The sequence below is a fragment of the Trichechus manatus genome, unplaced genomic scaffold (genome assembly GCF_000243295.1).
Source record: "Trichechus manatus latirostris isolate Lorelei unplaced genomic scaffold, TriManLat1.0 scaffold00021, whole genome shotgun sequence".
Lineage (NCBI taxonomy): Eukaryota > Metazoa > Chordata > Mammalia > Sirenia > Trichechidae > Trichechus > Trichechus manatus.
In genome coordinates this window covers 10,804,664-10,826,616 of record NW_004443957.1, presented here as the reverse complement: position 1 = coordinate 10,826,616, position 21,953 = coordinate 10,804,664, and the positions used below count along the sequence as shown (strand labels likewise).

The 21,953-nt window shown below is 36.2% G+C and overlaps 1 protein-coding gene across 6 annotated transcripts in view; it reads right to left on the bottom strand.

The window, feature by feature from the left end:
* Positions 1-21,953, bottom strand: part of RABGAP1L (RAB GTPase activating protein 1 like) — a 775,464-nt gene that overhangs the window by 668,622 nt on the left and 84,889 nt on the right. For all 6 annotated transcript variants that reach the window (XM_023728046.1, XM_023728049.1, XM_004372833.3 and 3 more), the window contains 4 exons: positions 16,886-17,096; positions 15,043-15,217; positions 6,642-6,799; positions 4,927-5,037 (listed from right to left, as the gene is read on the bottom strand). In XM_023728046.1, coding sequence (XP_023583814.1) covers positions 4,927-5,037; positions 6,642-6,799; positions 15,043-15,217; positions 16,886-17,096 — 655 coding nt within the window. The remainder of the gene's footprint in view (positions 1-4,926; positions 5,038-6,641; positions 6,800-15,042; positions 15,218-16,885; positions 17,097-21,953) is intronic.

Here is a 21,953-nt window from a genome sequence, read left to right as displayed (position 1 = left end):
GATCAAGAACCGATGGTACCGAAGGAAGAAGTCCAAACTGCACTGAAGGCATTGGCGAAAAACAAGGCTCCAGGAACTGATGGAATACCAATTGAAATGTTTCACGTAAACCAGTGCATGCTAGAAGCACTCATTCGTCTATGCCAAGAAATTTGGAAGACAGCTACTTGGCCAACCAACTAGAAGAGATCCATATTCAAGCCCATTCTAAAGAAAGGTGACCCAATGAACGCAGATATTATCAAACAGTATCATTACTATCACATGCAAATTAAAGTGACGCTGAAGATAATTCAAAAACAGTTGCAGCAGTACATCAACAGGGACCTGTCAGAAATTCAAGCCAGATGCAGAAGAGGATGTGGAACAAAGGATATCATTGCTGATGTCAGATGGTTCTTAGCTGAAAGCAGAGAATACAAGGAAGATGTTTACCTGTGTTTTGCTGACTATGCAAAGGCATTCAACTGTGGTGAACATAACAAATTACGGATTACACTGTGAAGAATGAGAATTCCAGAACACTTAATTCTGCTCGTGCGGAACCTGTATACAGACCAAGAGGCAGTCACTCAAACAGAACAAGGGGATACTGCATGGTTTAAAATCATGAAAAGTGCCCTGAGACTATGGCCCCCTTAAACCCTGCTAACTCAGAACAGAAGTCACTCCCGAAGTCCACTTTTCAGCCAGATTAGACAGGCCTATAAAACAAACAATAACGCACATGAGGAAGGTGCTTATTAGTTCTATCAAGTATATGAGACGAAATGGGCAACACCAGCACAAACGCAGATGAAAATGCAAGAAGGGACAGGAAAACTGGATAAATGGACACGGAGAACCCAGCTTAGAAAGGGGGAGAGTGCTGACACATTGCAGGGATTACACAAAACAATGTCACAAAACAATTTGTGTATAAATTTTTGAATGAGAAACTAATTTATGCTGTGAACTTTCATCTAGAACACAATAAAATTTTTTAAAAATCAGGAAAGGTGTAGGGCTCTATCCTTTCATCATACTTATTCAATCTATATGCTAAGCAAATAATCTGAGAAGCTGGACTATATGAAGAACACAGCACCAGGACTGAAGGAACACTCATTAACAAACTGTGATATGCAGATGACACAACCTTGCTTGCTGAAAGTGAAGAGGACTTGAAGCACTTACAGACGAAGATCAAAAACTATAGCCTTCAGTATGGATTATACCCCAACATAAAGAAAACAAAAACTCTCACAATTGGATCAATAAGCAACATCATGATAAACGGAGAAAATATTGAAGTTGTCAAGGATTTCATCTTACTTGGATCCACAATAAATGTCCATGGAAGCAGCAGTCAAGAAATCAGACGACGTATTGCACTGGGCAAATCCGCTGCAAAAGATCTCTTTAAAGTGTTAAAAAGCAAAGATGTCACTTTGAGGACTAAGGTGCACGTGACTCAAGCCAAGGTATTTTCAATCACCTCATATGCATGGGAAAGCTGGACAATGAATAAGGAAGACTGATGAAGAACGGATGCATTTGAATTATGGTGTTGGCAAAGAATGTTGAATATACCATGGACTGCCAGAAGAACGAACAAATCTATCTGGGAAGAAGTACAGCCAGAATGCTCCTTAGAAGCAAAGATAGTGAGACTTCGTCTCACTTACTTTGGACATGTTATCAAGAAGGACCAATCCCTGGAGAAGGACATCATGCTTGGTAAAGTACAGGGTCAGCCAAAAAGAGGAAGTCTCAACGAGATGGACTGACATAGTGACTGCAACAATGGGCTCAAACATAGCAACAATTTTGAGGATGATGCAGGACTGGGCAGTGTTTTGTTCCATTGTGCACGGGGCTACTATGAATTGGAACAACTCAACTGCACCTAACAATGACAACAACAAAGAGTGAATCCTGAACTGGAGGGGTAAATGACAGTATTGAGTTAACTAACAAAATTGGAAGACAAATCGTATTTTAAATAAAAGTACTCCATGAATCCTAATACTACCGAAGTTGATAACTATACTTTGGTTAAGAGAATATCCCTATTCCTAAGAAATACTCACTGAAGTATTTAGTGCTAAAAGGCCATGATGTATGTAACTTAAATGGTCCAGAAAAATAGTTGTACATGTGTGTACACACAGAGATACAGAGAGTGAGATTGAGAAAGTAGGTCCAAGTAGGTGCAAAGCAAATGGGATAAAATGTTAGAAATAGATCATTCTGAGTAAAGAATATAGATATTCTCTGTACTGGTTTTATTTTTATAGCCTTTTGTAAGTTTGAAATTATTTCCAAATAATGTTTTTAAAATTGCTATAACTAATGCTACAAAATGTAAAAGACTGCTGTATGTAAAATCAAATCATTATGCTTTAGGACTAAAATATTCAACATCAAGAGTATCTTTTATTTTCAGCTATTTTTCATCAACTCTAAAAAGCCATCAATTTTAAAACTCACTATTATATTTTACATAAAAAGGAAAAAAAAGGTGACAACTGTAATCATAAGATGTCATAAATTAAAAAACACACTCCAATTACAAAGATGTTAAATATGAAAACATACAATTTAAAATTGATAAAATATGGTTTTCACATATGGCCAAACTTCACAATTACAAACACATGCATGCATCACTAACAAGATGCTGAATAGGACTTCTTCTGTTACCTGGGTATTGGCAGCAGGATCCAGAGATAGGAACAAAGTGCAACTAAACACCCTACATTATAAAGAAAGCTGCAGACAACTGGGGGCCAGACACCTCCTCTCAGATGTAGGAGGGGCAGAGGTGGCCAAGATACCATCAGCCAACACCTCAACTGTCTCCCACCTTCATCTCAGTCTAGAGAGTGGAGAAGAGAAATAGAGGGAGTGGTCATAGCATACAGCAGTCTTAGTGAAGAGGCTTTTTTTTTTTCTTGATCATCACCAATTTCTCCCAGTCCTTGAAGTCAAGTGAAAAGGGGCACTGAGATAATAACTCCTAGGGATTCGGGGTCCCTGAAAAAGAGGGAAGACCAGCATTCTCACTCCTTAGTATGATGTTTATTCTCAAGGAAACAGCCATGGTAGAGGAGTGGAACATGACCCCTTGAGTTTGAGGGTACATGTGAACAGGGAAGTACATGAACTTTGGAGACTTGCAGGAACAACCTATACCAAAATGGTAAGAAGGAGCAAGTAACATGCCTAGGAAGAACAGAGGAGGTGCCCTCCAACCACAGATTCCCATAGTGCTTGGAGAGCACAGAAGAGGACCTAATATTATATAAAGGAACACTGAGGTTAGAGGAGGATGAAAAAGCAGCACACAAGTAGCAGACCTAACCAGATCAAGTAAGAGTGAGACAATCAACAGGCAGCCATTTATGTAAGACCACCCCTGCTAGCTTTTCTGTTCAACCTCCCAGCCTGAAGAGCAAGAGTGAGAAGGAATATCAGAGGACACTCTCTACACAAAGTTGGTGTAGGAGCAGGAGGAATGAAAGATCAGACCACATCACACCCCAGTCAAAGTCCCTTGAACTCAAGCTTTACTGGTGTTGGGCGGAAGAGAAAAAATAAGATTGGAATTTTAAATTTGGCAGCTATTTTGCTAACCTTTTAAGTTAATATATTCAAAATATATCCACACAAACACATAGCTTTATGTATATAAATGCCATTATATACATGTTCTCTCCTCTCTTCTGCATGTGATAATACATGTGAAAAATTTAGAGTGTAACCTTTCATATTTTCTCTGTACTTGTATAATCCTACACATACATACACACACAGTTTTTTTTGTTTTGTTTTCATGTACCTCTTTGGCATAAAAACATATCATACACATTTTTCTATATCTCGTTTTTTTTCCACTCAACAATAAATCATGGAAATCTGTTCAAATCTCTTCATCTGGTAGATTTCTAATATATTATTTTTAATGTCTGCATTATATTCCACAAATTATTTAAACACTTCCCTATGGATAGGCTAGTCTTCTGCCACTAAAAACAATGCTGTGATCAACACCCTTAGACAGTGGTACTTTTATTTTCAATAGGATAAATTCTTTAGAATGGGATTGATGTGTCCAATTATAGTTATTTTATCTTTATAGATGTTGCCTGATTGCTTTTCAAAAATTGCTTTTCACATTTCTATGAACAATATGAGAATACTCTTTTCTTACATCCCCACCAGCAATACATGTTATTTTTGCCAATCTGATATCTTATGATTACCTTAATTTGCATTTCCTCATCTATTCATGGCTTGGATCATCTTTACATATGTTTCTCAACCATCTAAATAGCTTTCCTATGATTTGCCTATTCATTCTCTTACCCATTTTTGTCTTTTGTTTTATACTGTCAATTGTTAAGAATTCTATGTATATTACAGATATTAACCTTTCATCTGTTATCTACATTACAAATATTTGTATTGACTTCATTAATAGTATCTTTTGTCCTACAATGGGTTTTTTTCTTTTTAATTTTATATGGTCAAATATACATATATATAAATATACGTATATATCTTTTAAAGCTTGTGAGATTCCAGTTACTAGATGGGCTTTTTAATAATTAAAAGTGATTGAGAAGTTAAGGTATTGCCCTATATGTCAATAAGGAACAGCAGGAAAAAGGGATATGATCAAATAGGGTTGAAGCAGTTAATACTGAAAAAATAAAACCATTTCACGTCCATTTCCCTCCCCAATTGAGATTCTCAGTGAACTAGTTGCATCTAACTTATTTAAGTAGAGAAAGTATTCTCATTTTTAAATGGAGAAACTGAAGTATGGTGAAAACTCAAGGTGAGTAATATAGCTCAGATTCAATAATACGTTTCTTGAAATGCAATGCAATCACAAAGTCGATACAAGTTTTTGGTAGAATCTAGGAGCAGGCTGCTTACCTTTCAATAGCTAATTCTTTGTTAGAAAGTTGTTGCACTGTAATCACAACCTTCTTTTCTATTCCTTGTTTTAATTTGAAATAAAATTTATCTCTATCCTTTGGCACAGGACTGAAATATGGAAAAGAGAACAACAGTTACCAATACAATAATACAATAAAGTGTTAAGTTAACCTATTCCAAGGTTAGAACTAGACAACAAACAATTTAAGTAACAACACCCTTATTCCTAAGATATACTAAACTCTTATCTTGACACCAAGTAACAAGCCATAAATTTTATAGTCAGCAAAACAGAATTGCTGTCAATTTTTAAAATGGATTTTCAAGCGCCTTATATTTTCTCTCTAATGAAGATTAAAACCAGGGGTTAAAAAATGACATAATTTGAAATTTTAGTTTTTAAGAAATTTGGAATACAGTGTATTTAATTATTATTTTTTTAAGACTGCCACATTTCTGGCTTAGCTGGTTGCATGGCCATGAGTACCTTCTACACAGTGAAACCCAGTGCAAAAGGAAGAGGAAGAAGAGCTTACTTTTAGACACCTAGGACTGGAGATGACTATGGCATATCCAAATAAATACAAATAAAAGAAAGACAAAGAGACACAGATAAGGGGCAAGTTAATAAAAATTTAGCACAGGCCAGACTATTACTATGAATTAATTCATTAAAACAGTAACTGTCTAAAATCTGAGTTGTCTTATCTGAAAAGGAAAAATACACTGACCACATTATTTGATCTGATACTCAATTTCTGTATCTGTAAAATACAGATAAAATACCTATCTAATAATTACTGTTAAAATTAAAGGCATAGTTAAGGCACATAGGGGATCATTAAATAGTATAACTGTTCCCTACTAACCATGTATTTCTGAATTGGAGAAAAATATTCTGAAGTACAAAACAAGGAAATGGTTAATGAAACTATGGTCAAACCACACAATACACTACTGAAAAACAAAACACCAAACCCACTGCTGTCAAGTCAATTTCCACTCGTGGCGACCCCGTGTGTTACACAGTAGAACAGAGCTCCATAGGCTGTAATCTTTATGGAAGCAGATCACCAGGCCTTTCTTCTGCAGCATCGCTAGGTGGATTTGCATCATCAACCTATAGGTTAGTAGTAGAGCACAAACCATTTGTACCACACAGAGCCTTGGCAGTGCAGTGGTTAAGAGTCTGGCTGCTAACCAAAAGGATGGCAATTCGAATCCACTAGCCGCTCCTTGGGAACCCTATGGGGCAGTTCCACTCCGTCCTGTAGGGTCGCTATGAGTCACAATCGACTCAATGGCAATGGGTAAAGGTAAAGCAACCATTAAAAATGATTTTGATTAAGAACATTTTAATGGAAAAATTCTTAGAATGTTAAGAGAAAACAATTCTATATATACAATTGTGCAAAAATATCCCTAGAAATAAAAAATAAACCAAAATGTTAAAAGTGATTGTCTTTTTATTTTACTTTTATCGTTTTGCTAAATTTTCTACAATAAACATGAGTATTTTTAGACTCATTGAGAAAACCATTTAAATATCTGAAAGGCATGAGAAACAGACTGAAACATTCATTATAACCAACTAAATATTTATCAATTTAAAGCTTTATGTCAATATTATATAGGTTCTAGAACTTTAATATTAGCCAAGACTATATTTCAGGCATAATGCCAAATCTGTATTATTTCCAAAAGATTCTCACCTAAAGTTTCCTTTTCCATCATCTTCTTTTACCTCCAAGGAAACACTGAAGGTAAACACATCACTGTCGGGGGTAGGAATAACGGAGTCTTTAACATCAGACACTTGTCTGGAAGAACGTTTGAATGCTGTACAGAAACTATACAAAATTCTGCTTACCTAAAAGAATAAAAATAGGAATACCATTATGCAAAGATTTTAACTGCATTCTGATACCTCTTCCTCCTACTTCTTGAATCTACAGCTTTCCATGGCCATAATTTTCTTTAGCAGATAGAGTCTAAGCATCTATCAGTTGTTTAGCTATTGCATGACATAATTTTCATCACTTACGCATTATAGATAGGTGGACAAGCATGTGCATTTGATAAATATAGATCATCCTAACTCTAAACTATTACAGCCTAAAAACCATCATCAGCATGAAGCTCAAGAGGAGAAATATTGCCGAATATATTCCTCAAAAGGTAATTTGATTTCACAAAATTTTTTATGAAACTCATAGCAGAACATCACTTCATTTTACAGAAACTTGAAGTTCAAATGTGAGGCCTGTTTTCAAACTTAAACAGATAAATTGCAACAGTAAGCACCACCAAGTCTAATACCATAATGTATGTAAACACCAGAGATCAGAAGAGAACTAAGATTTAGGTGTTGTAACTGAGGATCTGGGTATGCTGAAACTAAAGGAAGGAGGGTAGATGAGAACCACCCAGAAGAGACAGTAAGTTGGTGTCTCTAGCTGTGATCCAGAACATCTCTCACTATAAAAACACACCAGAGACCTGACCAGAAGCGAACACTGCCGGTATCAGAAGGCTCACTTCATTATTACCAAAATTTTTCTTGGAAAACATTTCTCAGATGATAGTTAATGAAAAGACAAGATTCCCTTCAAAGAAACTGCCTTGCTACCTAGTTAATGCTTGGATTTATTTAGGTATAGCATGCATATAATTTGTCAGGAAAAATTTATTCTATAGATAAAATAATAAGTTTGTTGTTATGGTAATTTCCCCCAAACACAGACAGCCAGAGCCTCTTTTCTGCCAGACACAAAACATGAGTTATGCCTTTCTTAGGGAACTTGAATGTTATTTACAGTTATCATTCAATAATGATTCTTTACATCTACATAGGTTTTAGTTTACAAACTCCATTTGTATACATTATCTTATTTGATTTCCTAATAATCTTTGAAAGCAGGCCTAGCAGGTATTTGCAATACTTTACAGATGGGTAAAGTGGGGCTCAAAAACATCATGTAGCTATTAAGTGACTGAGCTAGGACTAGAATTCGCCTTTTTCAGGAGACTGCTTTCTAACGTTATTTTGACCAGTTTCCTACTACCAATGACTTATTGTCACAGAGTAGTAAAAAAAAAAAAAAGAAGAGAATCAAGCTCAGTAAATGTATGTGTATGTGCCTGACTGGGTTATATAAATATACCCAAATGTATTCATATTGAAGAATGGTAGCTTCACTGAGAGAGAATCCTTTTTACTTAAAAAAAAAAAAGTCACCTTTTAAATATCCTTGCCTTTTGCTTCTTTCATCTCTAGCATTTAAACACAGTAATAAAGATGTTGAACTAATTTAAAGTCTCAAAAGAAGCTACAAATATAGATGTTTATGGGCTTCAAAATATGCTACGGGATATCTGAAATGAATGAATTCTAAGGTAATTAATAAAATGATGTTAGCAAACATGTTAACAAGGTTTTAGCCCGAGTCCTCAATTTCTCTTTTAACTCCCAGCAGCTTCAAAAGGCTAGATATTGAGCCATAGAATAAATCAAATACTGGTTTTAGCAATAAGCAAACATGGTAACATGATTTAAATGGCTTCCGGTGCTGTTACTCAAAGCTGTTGTAGTACAAATGTGTTGAAGGATTTCCAGAATGCATGCTGAAATGGTTTTATCTACTCTATTAGCATAGGCCACCCTGGTGATAATACTTAAAAATATATATATAAATGGCTCATACTTGTCCCTTAAAGTGGAGAAGTACTCTAAGTTCCACAAGGAGACGGTTCTGAATATTAACAAATCTTCACTTTAGATAAATGAAGATATCTAAATTATATTAGAATTATATTAGTAGGACTATAATATTTTAGAATTTGCTTGAAAAAAGAGCACTGTCATCAACAGCAGAATTTGTTAAAGTGTGCGGTCTTTCCTTTTTCGTTTTCCTATAGGCATATATTCTGCCATAAAACTTTTCTCATGTACACATATACACACACACATTCAAAAACAAGTGGTCCTCAAACTTCCAATAGCCACACTTAACATTCATTAATCAGTGATTGCCCTAAACTGTCCTTCCTACACAAATAAATGGTATCTTAAGTGATTAACATTTTTAACCATTGGATAAGAATGCTGTCTGACAGCCTAAAAGTTCAGCCTCAGCAGTAGCATAATATTTGTTTCAAAGCTCATAAAATGTTAAAAATATTTTACAGCATTATTATATTACCTTATACAGATGAGTGAAAACAACAAAAAAAGCAAAAGATTGATATTAATCAGAACTGTAGGCCTCAAATGTTATACAGTTAAGACAATGACAATTTCACTCATTCATTTAACAAGTATTTTTGAGCACTTTCTGTGTACAAAGTATTATTCTAGATGTTGTGGATATAGCAGTAAACATAGAGCTTGCACTCTAGTACATGTAAGTTGAATGTGCTTGGGAGTAAATGACAGAGATCGTTAGCTAAGCAAAAAGCAGAAATGTTTAGCCTCAACTGGATAGTTACTGAACCTAGCCCAGCAATTTAAGTGTGGAAGAAAAGAAAATCGAAGAACATGCTAGAAATATGCCACTGATGATTACGCCTACAAGGCAAAGTGTTTATAGGGACTTCAAGCTACTTTTGAGTACTTCCCACTCCCTGCCCCTAAATAAAATATGAAGTCTGCTGTTTACTTTTTATACTTTCAGACTCAGAATATTTTTAAGAATACAATGTGTGTGAAAATAGAGGAATACCTGTATGTAATTTTTGACACACTATTAGAGTTAAACCTCAACCACAATTATTCTTTCTTCCCCTTTCCATTTCTCCTTCTAATTCATTGATTTTCATGTGTCTTTGTGTCAGAGCTAATCAGCAAGCCTGCCACATCAGACCATACCAAAAAAGTCAAAGTACTGGGCATACTCTACAGTAGATGGCAAGGCTCAGCAACTTCTTAAGAAAAGGTTAAGTAAATGCAGCTGAGCCAAAGTGGTAGAAAATTATGCAAAAAAAAAAAAAAAAATCAGACTCCACCTTTCTCTTTTTGGAGGAAAAATCCAACAGTATATTGACAACATAAGCAACACCCAAACTCATTTAACACTGACAATGTCTTGCAAGTTGCTACTTCCACCAAAAAGTTTAAAACCATTTGTGAATTCTAGAATTTGTGAATAAGCTGACATGTTGATCTATGGATTTTTAAGGTAGAGTAGCTTCAGAAACAATGATTATCAGTATCTATATTCTTAGAATGCATTGGGTAACCAATCCTATTATGTAAAGAGTATTAAAACATACACCATGGCAAACTTTTTATACATGTCAAACTATTAAAAACAAAACAAAACAATCTAGAACAGACACTTTCTTTGTAGAAGGCAAGAGTTTATTGACAAAATAATACAGTACAATTTTTCCCCCAGAAAGCAATACTGAAATAAAGCACTAAGTTAATCATAATTGGTTTCGATTTTGGCTTCTTTATTTTCTTCTTCTTCTTTTTTTTTTTTAAGAGGTGGGGAAAAGGGCACATGCAGATATCTAGAAGGAGAGACACTAAAATCTTAACTCCAGTGGAATTTTAAGTAGCTTTTATTTTCTTCTTTATTTCAGTATTTTCCAAATTCTCAAATATGCATCACATGTTAACAGTCCCAAAATGCCATTAAATAACAAAGGTATTTATTACATTAAATTTCATGGCTAGTTTTTCCAATATAAAGTGTTTTCATTAATGTTGATGAAAGAGAATCCAACCTTTTAGAAACACCATGTGCCAAAAAAAAAAAAAATGTTCAGCCAAGAAATATACATATAAAAATCATTCCTGAAAGACAGCCTGAAAGGTATGTGTTAAAAAATTTTTTAAAAACTTGCTCAAATATATTACTCATTGAGAGGAGCTAAAATAGGAAGTATGTTACCTAAGATTTTTTATATTATAAAAATCAATTTACTTAAGGGAAACACAAATAACTTCTGAATTGGCTTCTAAAATAAGGCACTCTGCTAAAATACCATCTCAAGAAATACCTGTTGAGAATAATATTACGTGAGGAATAAAATTTTCTTTCATATAGTGACATATCAGCAATCCAAAGAGAAACCACAGCATTAAGAATAAGGATCTTCTCAATGATACTCTTGATATTTATTCATTAAATACCTCTGAATGCCTTTACCACCAGATGATTAAAACCACGCTTCTAAAATATAACACTGAGAATTTGCTAGTAAACATGACAAGTATGTTAAAACAACAAATATCAAAATCTATTTTGAAGAAAATGGCTAGTAGAAATAAAATCTTAAAGAGAAAAAAATTAAATAAAAATCTTAAAGAGAGTCAAGTAAATCTTTTAAAAGATTATTAAAAACAGTTCTGTATAATATATCCATAAAGATGTAACAAAGAATAGATGCTTCCTTGGCTATTTTCACTATGCTTGCTGTTATTTTGCTTTGGTAAAACATTCTTCAGTAGAAGCCTAGCACATCATTCCCCAGTACAAAGATCACTAGCATCAAGATACTGCTGGCTGGTTTCCTCCAACTCTTTGGGGACTTTATTCTTCTGTATAAAGTCCAGGATAACAAGTGAAACATGTCCTAACTCTTCTGTGGGAACACTTAATCATTGTTTCACAGGTGTTCAACAGAGCCATCACCCTCACTGGCCTTCCCAGCTGCTTGAAGGGTTTAGAGCGAAATAAGAGCACTGCAGTAGCAGCTGGAAGTGACGGCCATGCTGTTGCCCCTTCTTGAGAAGACAGCTTCCTTCCTTTAACTGCCAAATCTCTTCAGGTTTCATCCAGACACTCTGCAAAAAATGGAAAACATATTAGTGGCAATAATACACAGTCATACTTAAGTGACAATGTCTATCACCTGTGCCTAAGCCTTACGTGCAACTTCCTTGTGCCCACCAAGGAGCACTCAAATACTAAGGACAAAAGTTGTCCCTCTACCATAGAACAGAAAACACCTGGGAACCATATAATAAGATGACCAGTAAATGTAACTAAAACACTTCAAATTAATTAAAAGGGATAACTATTTTTTGAGGGGAGAGATGAAGACAGTTGTTGGACAGCTTCTGTAAAAAGCATGGGTAAAACACAAAAGGCAGCTGGGAATGCAAGACATGCAGCTGACAAACACCTTTATAAAACATAACTGAAAACAAAAAAAATTCACATTTGATTTTTATAATATTTTAGCAATAGAAAAGTAGTTGCTGAAAATTACATGGGTCTTCAGAGGCAGACACTTCACTTTGAAACTCAGCTCTATCATCTATTCCCTTAGCCTTAGGATAAACAAAGGGTGTTCATACAGTTTATCATCCAAGCCAGAACAACTTCTGAGACTAAAAGACAGTGCTATTAATAACATGCCTGGACTACAGGCATAAACTACAACTCTTCCAAGCAAACAGAAACATAAAGTTACTAGTCTTAAGTAAATACTATCTATGTCGTGGAGATGCTATGAGCATCCAGTAAGTGCTTAGCACAGTGTCTGGCATAAGCTATTTACACTGGGCTATTCTTCATTTAAGGAAGTCATTGGGCGATACAAGAAGCCCTGGTGGCGCACTGGTTAAGTGTTCGGTTGCTAACCAAAGTGTCGGAAGTTAAAACCCACCAGCTGCTCTGTGGGAGAAAGATGTGACAGTTTGCTTCTGTAAAGATTACAGACTTGGAAACCCTATGGGGTGGTTCTACTCTGTCCTATAAGGTTACTATGAGTCAGAACTGACTGGACAGCAACAGGTTGGGTTTGTTGGGTAATACAAACAATTTGCACTCAACTACTAACCTAAAAGTTAGCAGTTCAAACCCACCCAGAGGCACCACAAAAGGCCTGGTGATCTGCTTCTATAAAGACTATGGCCAAGAAAATCTTACGGAGCATTTCTACTATGTAACACGTGGGGTTGTCAAGAGTCGGAATCTACTCAAATGCAACGAGTTTTTTTAATTCTTCATTTGGTTCCCTGAGTGGCACAAACGTTTAAGCACTTGACTATTAACCAAAAGGTTAACAGTTTGAACCCTCCCAGACGCAGAAAGGCCTGGGAATCTGCTTCTAAAAGTTCACAACCTTAAAAACCCTATGGAGTGCAGTTCTACTCTGCAGCATGGGGTTGCCATGAGTCAGAATCAACTCAGTGGCAACTGGTTTGGTTTGATTTTTGGTTATTCTTCATTTAAAAATAATCACTCATTATAAGGTTTAATGACAAATGTCATGTATTTCTTCTTTAAATGACAAATTTTATCACCAGTTTCCCACAATATAACACTTTTTAAAATGCACTCTAAAAAAATTAAATAACACATGGACATTGCTTTCTCACAACATGCAATGCACCAAATATGCTCTCCAGAAATACAATTAATGCTATTTGATACTATATCTAAAATGGTCAGACCAAGAATTTCTCATAATTTTGCCCACTGCTTACCCACTGTTAAACTTCTCAAAAATGACAAACATTAACCCCATCCATAAACAACTGAATGCTGTAACCCAAAAAGAAAGGGTTTCATACCGTCAGTTATGTAAAATGCTTGCAGCCAGGTCCCTTTCCACTTCCTTCTGCAGCAGTGTTTCTACCTCTCCAGGCAGTAGGTTCTCCAGTTTTTCAAAGTTCATTTCCTTGCTGTTGAGCTCCACTGATCCAGAAACCACACAGGTGTGTTAAATGATGGCTGCCAACATGAAATGCCGGGACTCTACCATCTGCTTCTCCACCTCTGCAGTGGAGTTTGTAAGGATCAGAAATAGCTCCCCCTCATTCATACACACACACACACACACTCTTTCAACATATTTATATTCACTGTCTACTATGTGCCATGCATGCTGGCATACTTGTACTCATTCACTCTCTCTATCTGTCACACCTTTTGGATCAAGAAGTCAGTTAACATATATATTTTTTAATGTTAGGACAAAATAGATTTAGACCTATTTAAACAAACAAAAAACCAAACCTGAACTTCTTACACAAGGCATGAGTTCTGGCAAGGAACTTCTATGGCTACAGTCTAAAATATGTTGTGTGTGTGTGCATATTCATTCTAGTACAGACCAAATAGATCACCAGGTCATAAGAACTGACATACCCCTTACACTTAGTATCAAACGCTGAAATCTACAATCCCATGAGTTTCAATTTTGTGGCCAGAAATAAACTCTCAGAACTCCTGTTAATACAATGACTTACTCCTGTGTCATGGTAAACAGAGAACAGGGGAACTGCTGCTTCTACCATTTTCTGCTGACTATATTTCCAAAATCAAACACACCTAAGAGCTTACCCATTCAAACTCAGTTATTAATCCCTTTGAAATGACTGTAAGCACTAAAGTTCCAGTAATGTAACTTACTTTCCGTCTGGGGAGAATTCAATAGATATAGGGGGGAAAAGAAAGGGATTTCCCCATGTGTTTAACAGCCATTTGAATCTGAACTACTTCTCCAGTCTAAAAATAAACCAACAGTTAATAATTGCTAAGAAGAACTTGCTAGCTTCTTCAAAAGACTACATCTGATACTCCTGCTATACACAAGCATTTGTTTTTAATTAGGCCAATTCTCCTAGCAAAAGCTAGCCTCTAGGTGAATGCACATAATAATAATCACTGGTTAAAATCACAGAGATCTATGAAACAATCTTAGTGGAGTAGCTTAGTGAAAGCACTATGTAACTATGAGGCCAAGCAGAGAAACAGATACTGTTATAGGCACTTTTTTTAATTACATGGACCAATCTACTTGGGCAAAATAATAAAAGAGGTGCAAAAAAATTCCTCCTTTCTGAGCCTTAGAAATTACTATCATGGCGGTATGAGAAGACAGCTCATCAGGTAGTATTTTTCTATTACACCTGCTAAAATATGAGAGTGCCCCACCTACAATATCACTTTAGTGCTCAGACATATTAGACTCAGTTTTCCATATTCCGTTCTATGCCATAACAAATAATAACTTTCTCTTTAGAAATATACTCCAAATGGTCACAATGTGGCATATGGTCATACATACTAATTTGAAAGACCATGAGATTAGGGTCCAAAATATTACTCTAACTCATCTCAATGTACTCTAAGTACAATACATTATACTTACTGCCTCTTTAATTTCACAGGAGAAGACATGTATCTGAAATTCTTCTGAACCATGGGAACTCTCCGTAAATGCAAAGCAATCACTCTCTGTTGTCCCATCATGTCCACGTGCACAGAATAACACCTTATAGATCGGGAAAGATGCTATCTCCACATTGCTGGACTGGTCTATAATTCTACAGAACAGAGATGAAAAACGAGATAAAATATTAGCCATCAATGAACAAAACAAACAGTTTTACTACCCAGTATATGTCATGTAAACGTAACTATCTTAAAATCACAAAAATGAAGTGGTACTTACTATGCAGGAAAACAAATTATCATCACATTCTTGCAAATAAATGCACACACGCATTCATCTTCTTTTGATAATTTCTTCATTTTCATGTTTCCTATGATCCAACTCACTTATTCTCAAAGCTAAGTATACAATGTCACTAAAATCTATGTCACCCATCCTTGAAGGCTAGTCCTGTTCTGGTATGACAAAATGCAGAACAGACTGCACACATCATCCCTGGAGAATCCATTTCTATTCAGAGAAGCACCTGTAAGTTCATCCAAGTCTCACTGTTCAACTGAGACCTCTTTAGCCCCCAAAAAAGGTCAGTGTGGTTCCAAAGATGGAATCAATGACAGAATTTAAGAGCTGAAAGGAATTTGTGAGATATGAGAGCGAATACTTCTCTGACTTCCCTTACACAAATCCAAAGCCCTATCTGACCTAAAAAACTCAAGACGTCTTCAGGATTTCAAACTAAGAAACTAGGTAGACAGGGAAGTGGGGGTCTGGGTGTAGAAATTTCAGCCACCACAAATAGGCAAGTAAATGCATAAGCCTTTGTCAAGGTGTGTCTGGCACCTTTGAACCAAACAGATAACATTAAAAGGCATTTTACATTTATCAGGAGATACTAAATAATATATTTATCAAACTCCTGAAAAAACAAAAAATTTTTCACTGAAATTTTGTAAATTGATATTGCTATTATTTTGGTACTAGAATTTAGCTAACATTTTCCCACATTCTAAACTTTAGAGAATAAGGTAAAATCAGAAAGTTTTTTTTAAAAGATTAAATCAACTTTCAGGGAATACTCTAAAATTAGAACACATTCAATCTAATTTCCTAGACCTGGCCCATTTATTTGCTCATATTTACTGAAATCCTACTATGGGCCTGATACTGCTCTACATATTGGGGCTACAGAAGTGAAAACACGAAGAATTTGCTTCTATGGAGTTTACATTCTAGTGGAAACAGAAAGCGTTGGGGGAGGGGGAAGAGAGGTAGGAGATCAAGTCAGAGCAGTACGTTGTCAATGGCCAGATCTAGTAGGATTTTGTAAACCATGGTAAGGATTTTAATATAATCGTAAGTGTGATTAGAGGCTAAGTGCAGGAGAATAACTATCTGATTTACATTTAAAGAAAATCGAGGTTTAGACAACATTAAATACTATTCCTAATCAAGCATAAGACAAAATTCACTTTGCTTCTTTCCAGTCAGATGTACCTAATCAGCTTAAAATCTAACACCCACTGTAATTTTCTGAACCACTGTTACATGACAAACTAAAGGTAGGTTTTTGTTTGCCTTCAAAATAAACAAATTACAAGTATTTTTACCATTTTATCCCCATTATAATATTCTAAGCATAATTCTGCAAATGTCCCTTGCAAACAGGCAATACAGTCTAAGCTTAAACACAATATTTACTTTGCATATCTGCAGTCCAGCTGAATTCACAGTTAAGTCCTACACCTCATTTACGATGTAACATCCTCACCACCACCAAAAAAACTTAACGCATGTCTAAAGAAAAAAAATTAGAGCTTACCTCACAGAGCCTTCTGGAACATTTGGCACATACAGAGTAACAGGAAAGGGGTATTGACTGGAAGATTTCATAGTTGCCATTGCCCGTAAAGCCTCCAGTTCATTACGTGGGGAAGAAACCTTCATACAGCCTAAGTAGGTCAGTTTGTTAAATAAAACACTATCTTCTTCAGTTAGTCCACCTGGAGAAGATGGTCTGGGTGCAGAAATTTCTGAAGGGGGAAAAAAAAAAAAGCCCTCAAAAGTCAATGCAAAACTCTACAGTGCCATGACTTCCTACTGCCCCAAAAGAAGGAGCCCCAGTGGCTCAGTGGTTAAAGTGCTGGCTGTGAACTGAAAGGTTGGCGGTTCAAACCCACTAGCAGATCCATGGGAGAAAGATGTGGCAGTCTGCTTCCATAAAGATTTACGGCCTTGGAAATCCTATGGGGCAGTTCTACTCTCCTATATGATTGCTGTGTGTCAGAATCGACTTGATAGCAGTGGGTTGTTTGTTTGTTTGTTTGTTTGTTTTTTCTGTTTTTGCCCCAAAAGAAATGAAATTTTTCAAACAAAATGTAGTAGCATAGAGGATCAAATGTGTTTTGAACAACATTGTTCCACAGAAACCCAGGATGCCACCAAGGTGCTTCAATGGAGTTGATGGTCCTATACCCTGCTCTACGTCCATTTCAACAGATATGTCGTAATTGTTAGGCATGGACCTAAGATTTTATGTGATTTTGGGGGTGGGGGTGGTTCAAGGTTTCTAACACTACTACCGGTAATTATAGTAATAAACATTTTATTAGGCACTTACTTTGAGCCAGGCATTTTACAAACACTTTAGAGGGATTATGTCATTTAATCCTCCCAATATCCCTAAAACCAAAAAGCCTGTTTCCATCAAGTCGATTCTGACTCACAGCGACCCTACAGGACAGTGTGGAACTGCCCCATAGGGTTTCCAAGGAGCAGCTAGTGGATTTGAACTGCAGACCTTTTTTTTGGTTAGCAGCCAAGCTCTTAACCACTGCACCACCAGGGCTCAATATCCCTGAAGGTAGGTTCTATTTTTATCTCTATTTTACAGAGGAAATTGAGCCTAAGAGAGGTTAAGCAACTTGCCACAGGTCATACAGCCAAAGAGGCAGAGCTAGGAGTTTCAAATACACATGATATCTGAATTCTAGATCTCATGCCGTAATCTCTATGGTAGGTGTAAAATGGATGGATTAGTCAAGTGTCGTTTTTATTCTGCTCTTAATTACAACAACAAAAGAGTAGATACTCAGTATCTATCAAATGAATTAGTCACTAAATCAATTTTTTTAGGGCTAGTGGTCCTTTCACCAACCTCTTATGGCAAATATACCTCATCCTGGCCAACACCTAGAACCTATCCTAGCCACAACTAAATGCATCATAACTACAGCCTTAATGTAGACAAAACTCATTGGAACTATCCAATTATGACTAGTGGAAATCCTGGGTTAAGCAGAAAAACAGCAAAAATATTTTTTAGCAAAGCCAGACTTTTAGATCTTGTAAAATTACACACAAAAATAAGAGATTCAATTCCACCTAAACAAATATAAACTCAGTCCTATTAAAGTCTCACTTGTAAATTCTCTCATTCTTTTCTCTGCAGAGGAAACCCTGGTGGCACAGTGGTTAAGTGCTATGACTGCTAACCAAAAGGTTGGCAGTTCAAATCCACCAGGCACTCGTTGGAAACTCTATGAGGCAGCTCTGTTCTGTCCTACAGGGTCGCTATGAGTCGGAATTTACTCGAGGGCAACAGGTTTGGTTTGTTTGGTTTTTTTCTCTGTAGAAAGATGCAAAGAGTAACAAAGAGCATGAGAGATAAGGGTCATCTTTGTATCCAGATGGTACCTTAGCACATAGCAGTCAACCAGCAAAGATGTAGAGCTGAATCCAAGTAGCCAGGATACAAAATCCCCAAAACAACAAAAAACAGTTAAGTTGTCATACTCCTCAAGCAAAAGTTCTCACCTATTTAGTTTTATAACTGGCAAACAACATATATTTAATTTTCAGTTTAGATCACTTTAATCTAGATAGTTTCCAGACAGTTCCTTGCCACTGAAGTTTATCTGATGTTTTAAACCAACCACAATTTTGTTAGTAAAAACTGTGTTGATTATAACTATGAAAAGGCAGCTAAAATGTCTTATTGAAAACAAAAACTAGAAATATATAACAAGAAATGAATACTAAAAAATTATTTATATAGCCAGAGCACTTAGGCTAGAATAAAAATATAATAAAAGGTATCCAAATTGGGAAGGGTGGACTGAAACTATCCCTTCTCACAGATGACATGATTCTAGACATAGAAACCCCAAAGAATCCACAAAAAAGCTATTAGAACTAATAAATGAATTCAGTAAAGTGACAGGGGAACAAGGTCAACACACAAAAATCAGTCACATTTTGAGTGTCCTGGACAGAGCTGGAGAAAATGTAGAACAAAATTCTAATTCACAAAAAAAGACCAGACTTACTGGCCTGACAGAGACTGGAAAAACCCTGAGAGTATGGCCCCCAGACACCCTTTTAGCTCAGTAATGAAGTCACTTCCAAGGTTCACCATTCAGCCAATAGACAGCTCCCTAAAACAAAATGAGACTAATGGGGCACAACAGTCCAGGGACAAGGACTAGAAGGCAGGAGGGGACAGGAAAGCTGGTAATAGGGAACCCAAGATTGAGAAGGGACAGTGTTGACATGTTATGGGGTTGTTAACCATTGTCATAAAACAAATATGTGTACTAACTGTTTAATGAGATACTATTTGTTCTATAAATCTTCATCTAAAGTACAATAAAAAAAAATTTTTTTAAATATCAGCCAAGTTTCTATACTTCAGCAATGAGCAAGCAGAAAAGGAAATTAAGGAAACATTGCAATAGCATCTCAAAGAATAAAGTACCTGAGAATAAATTTCACCAGGAATGTGAAAGACTTATACACTGAAAACTATAAAACATTACTAAAAGAAATTAAAGAACATCTAAATAAATGCAAGGACATTTCATGTTTGTGGACTGGAAGGCTTAATATAGTTAAGATGTCAGTACTACCCAAAGCGATCTGTAAATTCAATGCAACCCCATCAAAATTCCAACAGCCTTCTTTACAGTAATAGAAAAGCCAATCCTCAATGTATACGGAAGGACAAGGGAACCTGAATCTCTAAAGCAATCTTGAAGAAGAATAAAGGAGGAGGACTCACACTTCCTGATTTCAAAACATTCTATAGCGAAAGTAATTAAAACAGCCTGGTACTGGTATAAAAATAGACATACAGACCAACAGAACAGAATTAAGAGTCCACAAATAAATCCATACATCTATGATCAAGTGATTTTCCACAAGGGTGCTAAGTCCATTCAATGGGGAAGAAAGAATCTCCACAATAAATGGTGCTAGGAAACTTGAGTTTACACATACAAAAGAATCAATCAGGATCCATGCCTCACAACACCACACACAAAAACAAATTCAAAATGGATCAGGGACATAAATGTGAAAACAAAAACTATAAAAGTCTTAGGAGAAAATATAAGGGTGTGACTGCAGGGCCTAGTTTTCAACAAAGGACTATCACATATGACAAAAGCCACAAGCAGCAAAAGACAAAGTAGATAACTGAGATCTCATAAAAATTCAATAATTTTGTTCATCAAAGGACTTTATCAAGAAAGTGAAAAGACAGTCTACAGATTGGGAGAAAATTTTCAGGAACCGTGTACCCAGTAAGGGTATAATACCCAAAATATATAAAATATCTCTACAATTTAATAACAAAAAGACAACCTAATCAAAAAATGGGCAAAGGGTTTGAACAGACATTTCACCAAAGAGGATATTCAAATGGCCAACAAGCACATGAAAAGATGTTCAATGGTCATTAGCCAATAAGGAGATGCAAATCAAAATCACAATGAGATACCACCTTACCCCCATTAGAATGGCAATGATCAAAAAAGACAAAAATTAATAGGTGTTGGCGAGATTGTGGAGAAACTGGAACCCTCATCCACTGCTAGTGGGAATGTAAAATGATACAGCCACTGTGGAAAATAGTTTGGTGGTTCCTCAAAAAGTTGAACCTAGAACTACCATAAACCCAAACAACCAAACCCATTGCCGTCGAGTCAATTCCAACTCATAGTGACCCTAGAGGACAGAGCAGAACTGCCCCCATAGGGTTTCCAAGGCTATAATCTTCATGGAAGTAGACTGCCACATCTTTCTCCCATGGAGCAGCTGGTAGGTTCCGACTGCTGACCTTTCCCCTTAGAACTCAACTAACCAAACCTGTTGCCATCAAGTCAATTCCGACTGAATGCAACCCTAAAGGACAGAGTAAAACTGCCCCATAGGGTTTCCAAGGAGCAGCTGGTGGATTTGAACTGCCAACCTTTTGAAACTAGGCAGATACAAATACATTCACACAGGAAAACATACATGTACACACACAATCCTAAGTATATACCCAGAAGAAAGCAGAACACACAAGTAGAAATCTATACACCAAAGTTCACTGCATCACTTTTCACAGTGGAAAAGTGGAAACAACCAAATAAAAGGTGGAAACAGCCAAAACGTCTATCAACAGATGAATGAAATGGATAAACAAAATGTGGTACAGGCGTATAATGGAATACTACTCCGCCATAAAGAGAAATGAAGTTCTGATGCATGTCACAACATGGATGAACCTTGAAAACATCATGCTGAGTGAAATAATTCAGTTGCAAAAGGACAACAACGGTATGATCCCATTTATATGAAATAAGCAAATAAATGTCGTATTATTGTTCTTGTTGTCAGCTGTTTGCCATGGAGTCAATTCCTAATCACAGTGACCTGTGTGCAGAGAACTGCTCCACAGGGTTTTCAAGGCTGCGACCTTTTGGAAGCAGACTGCCAGGACTGTCTTCTAAAGTACCTCAGGGTGGGTTTGATCCACCAACCTTTCAGCTATTAATCGAGCACTTAACCACACTTGTGCCACCAGGGGACTCCAGCAAATATATAAAAACCAACTATTATTAGTG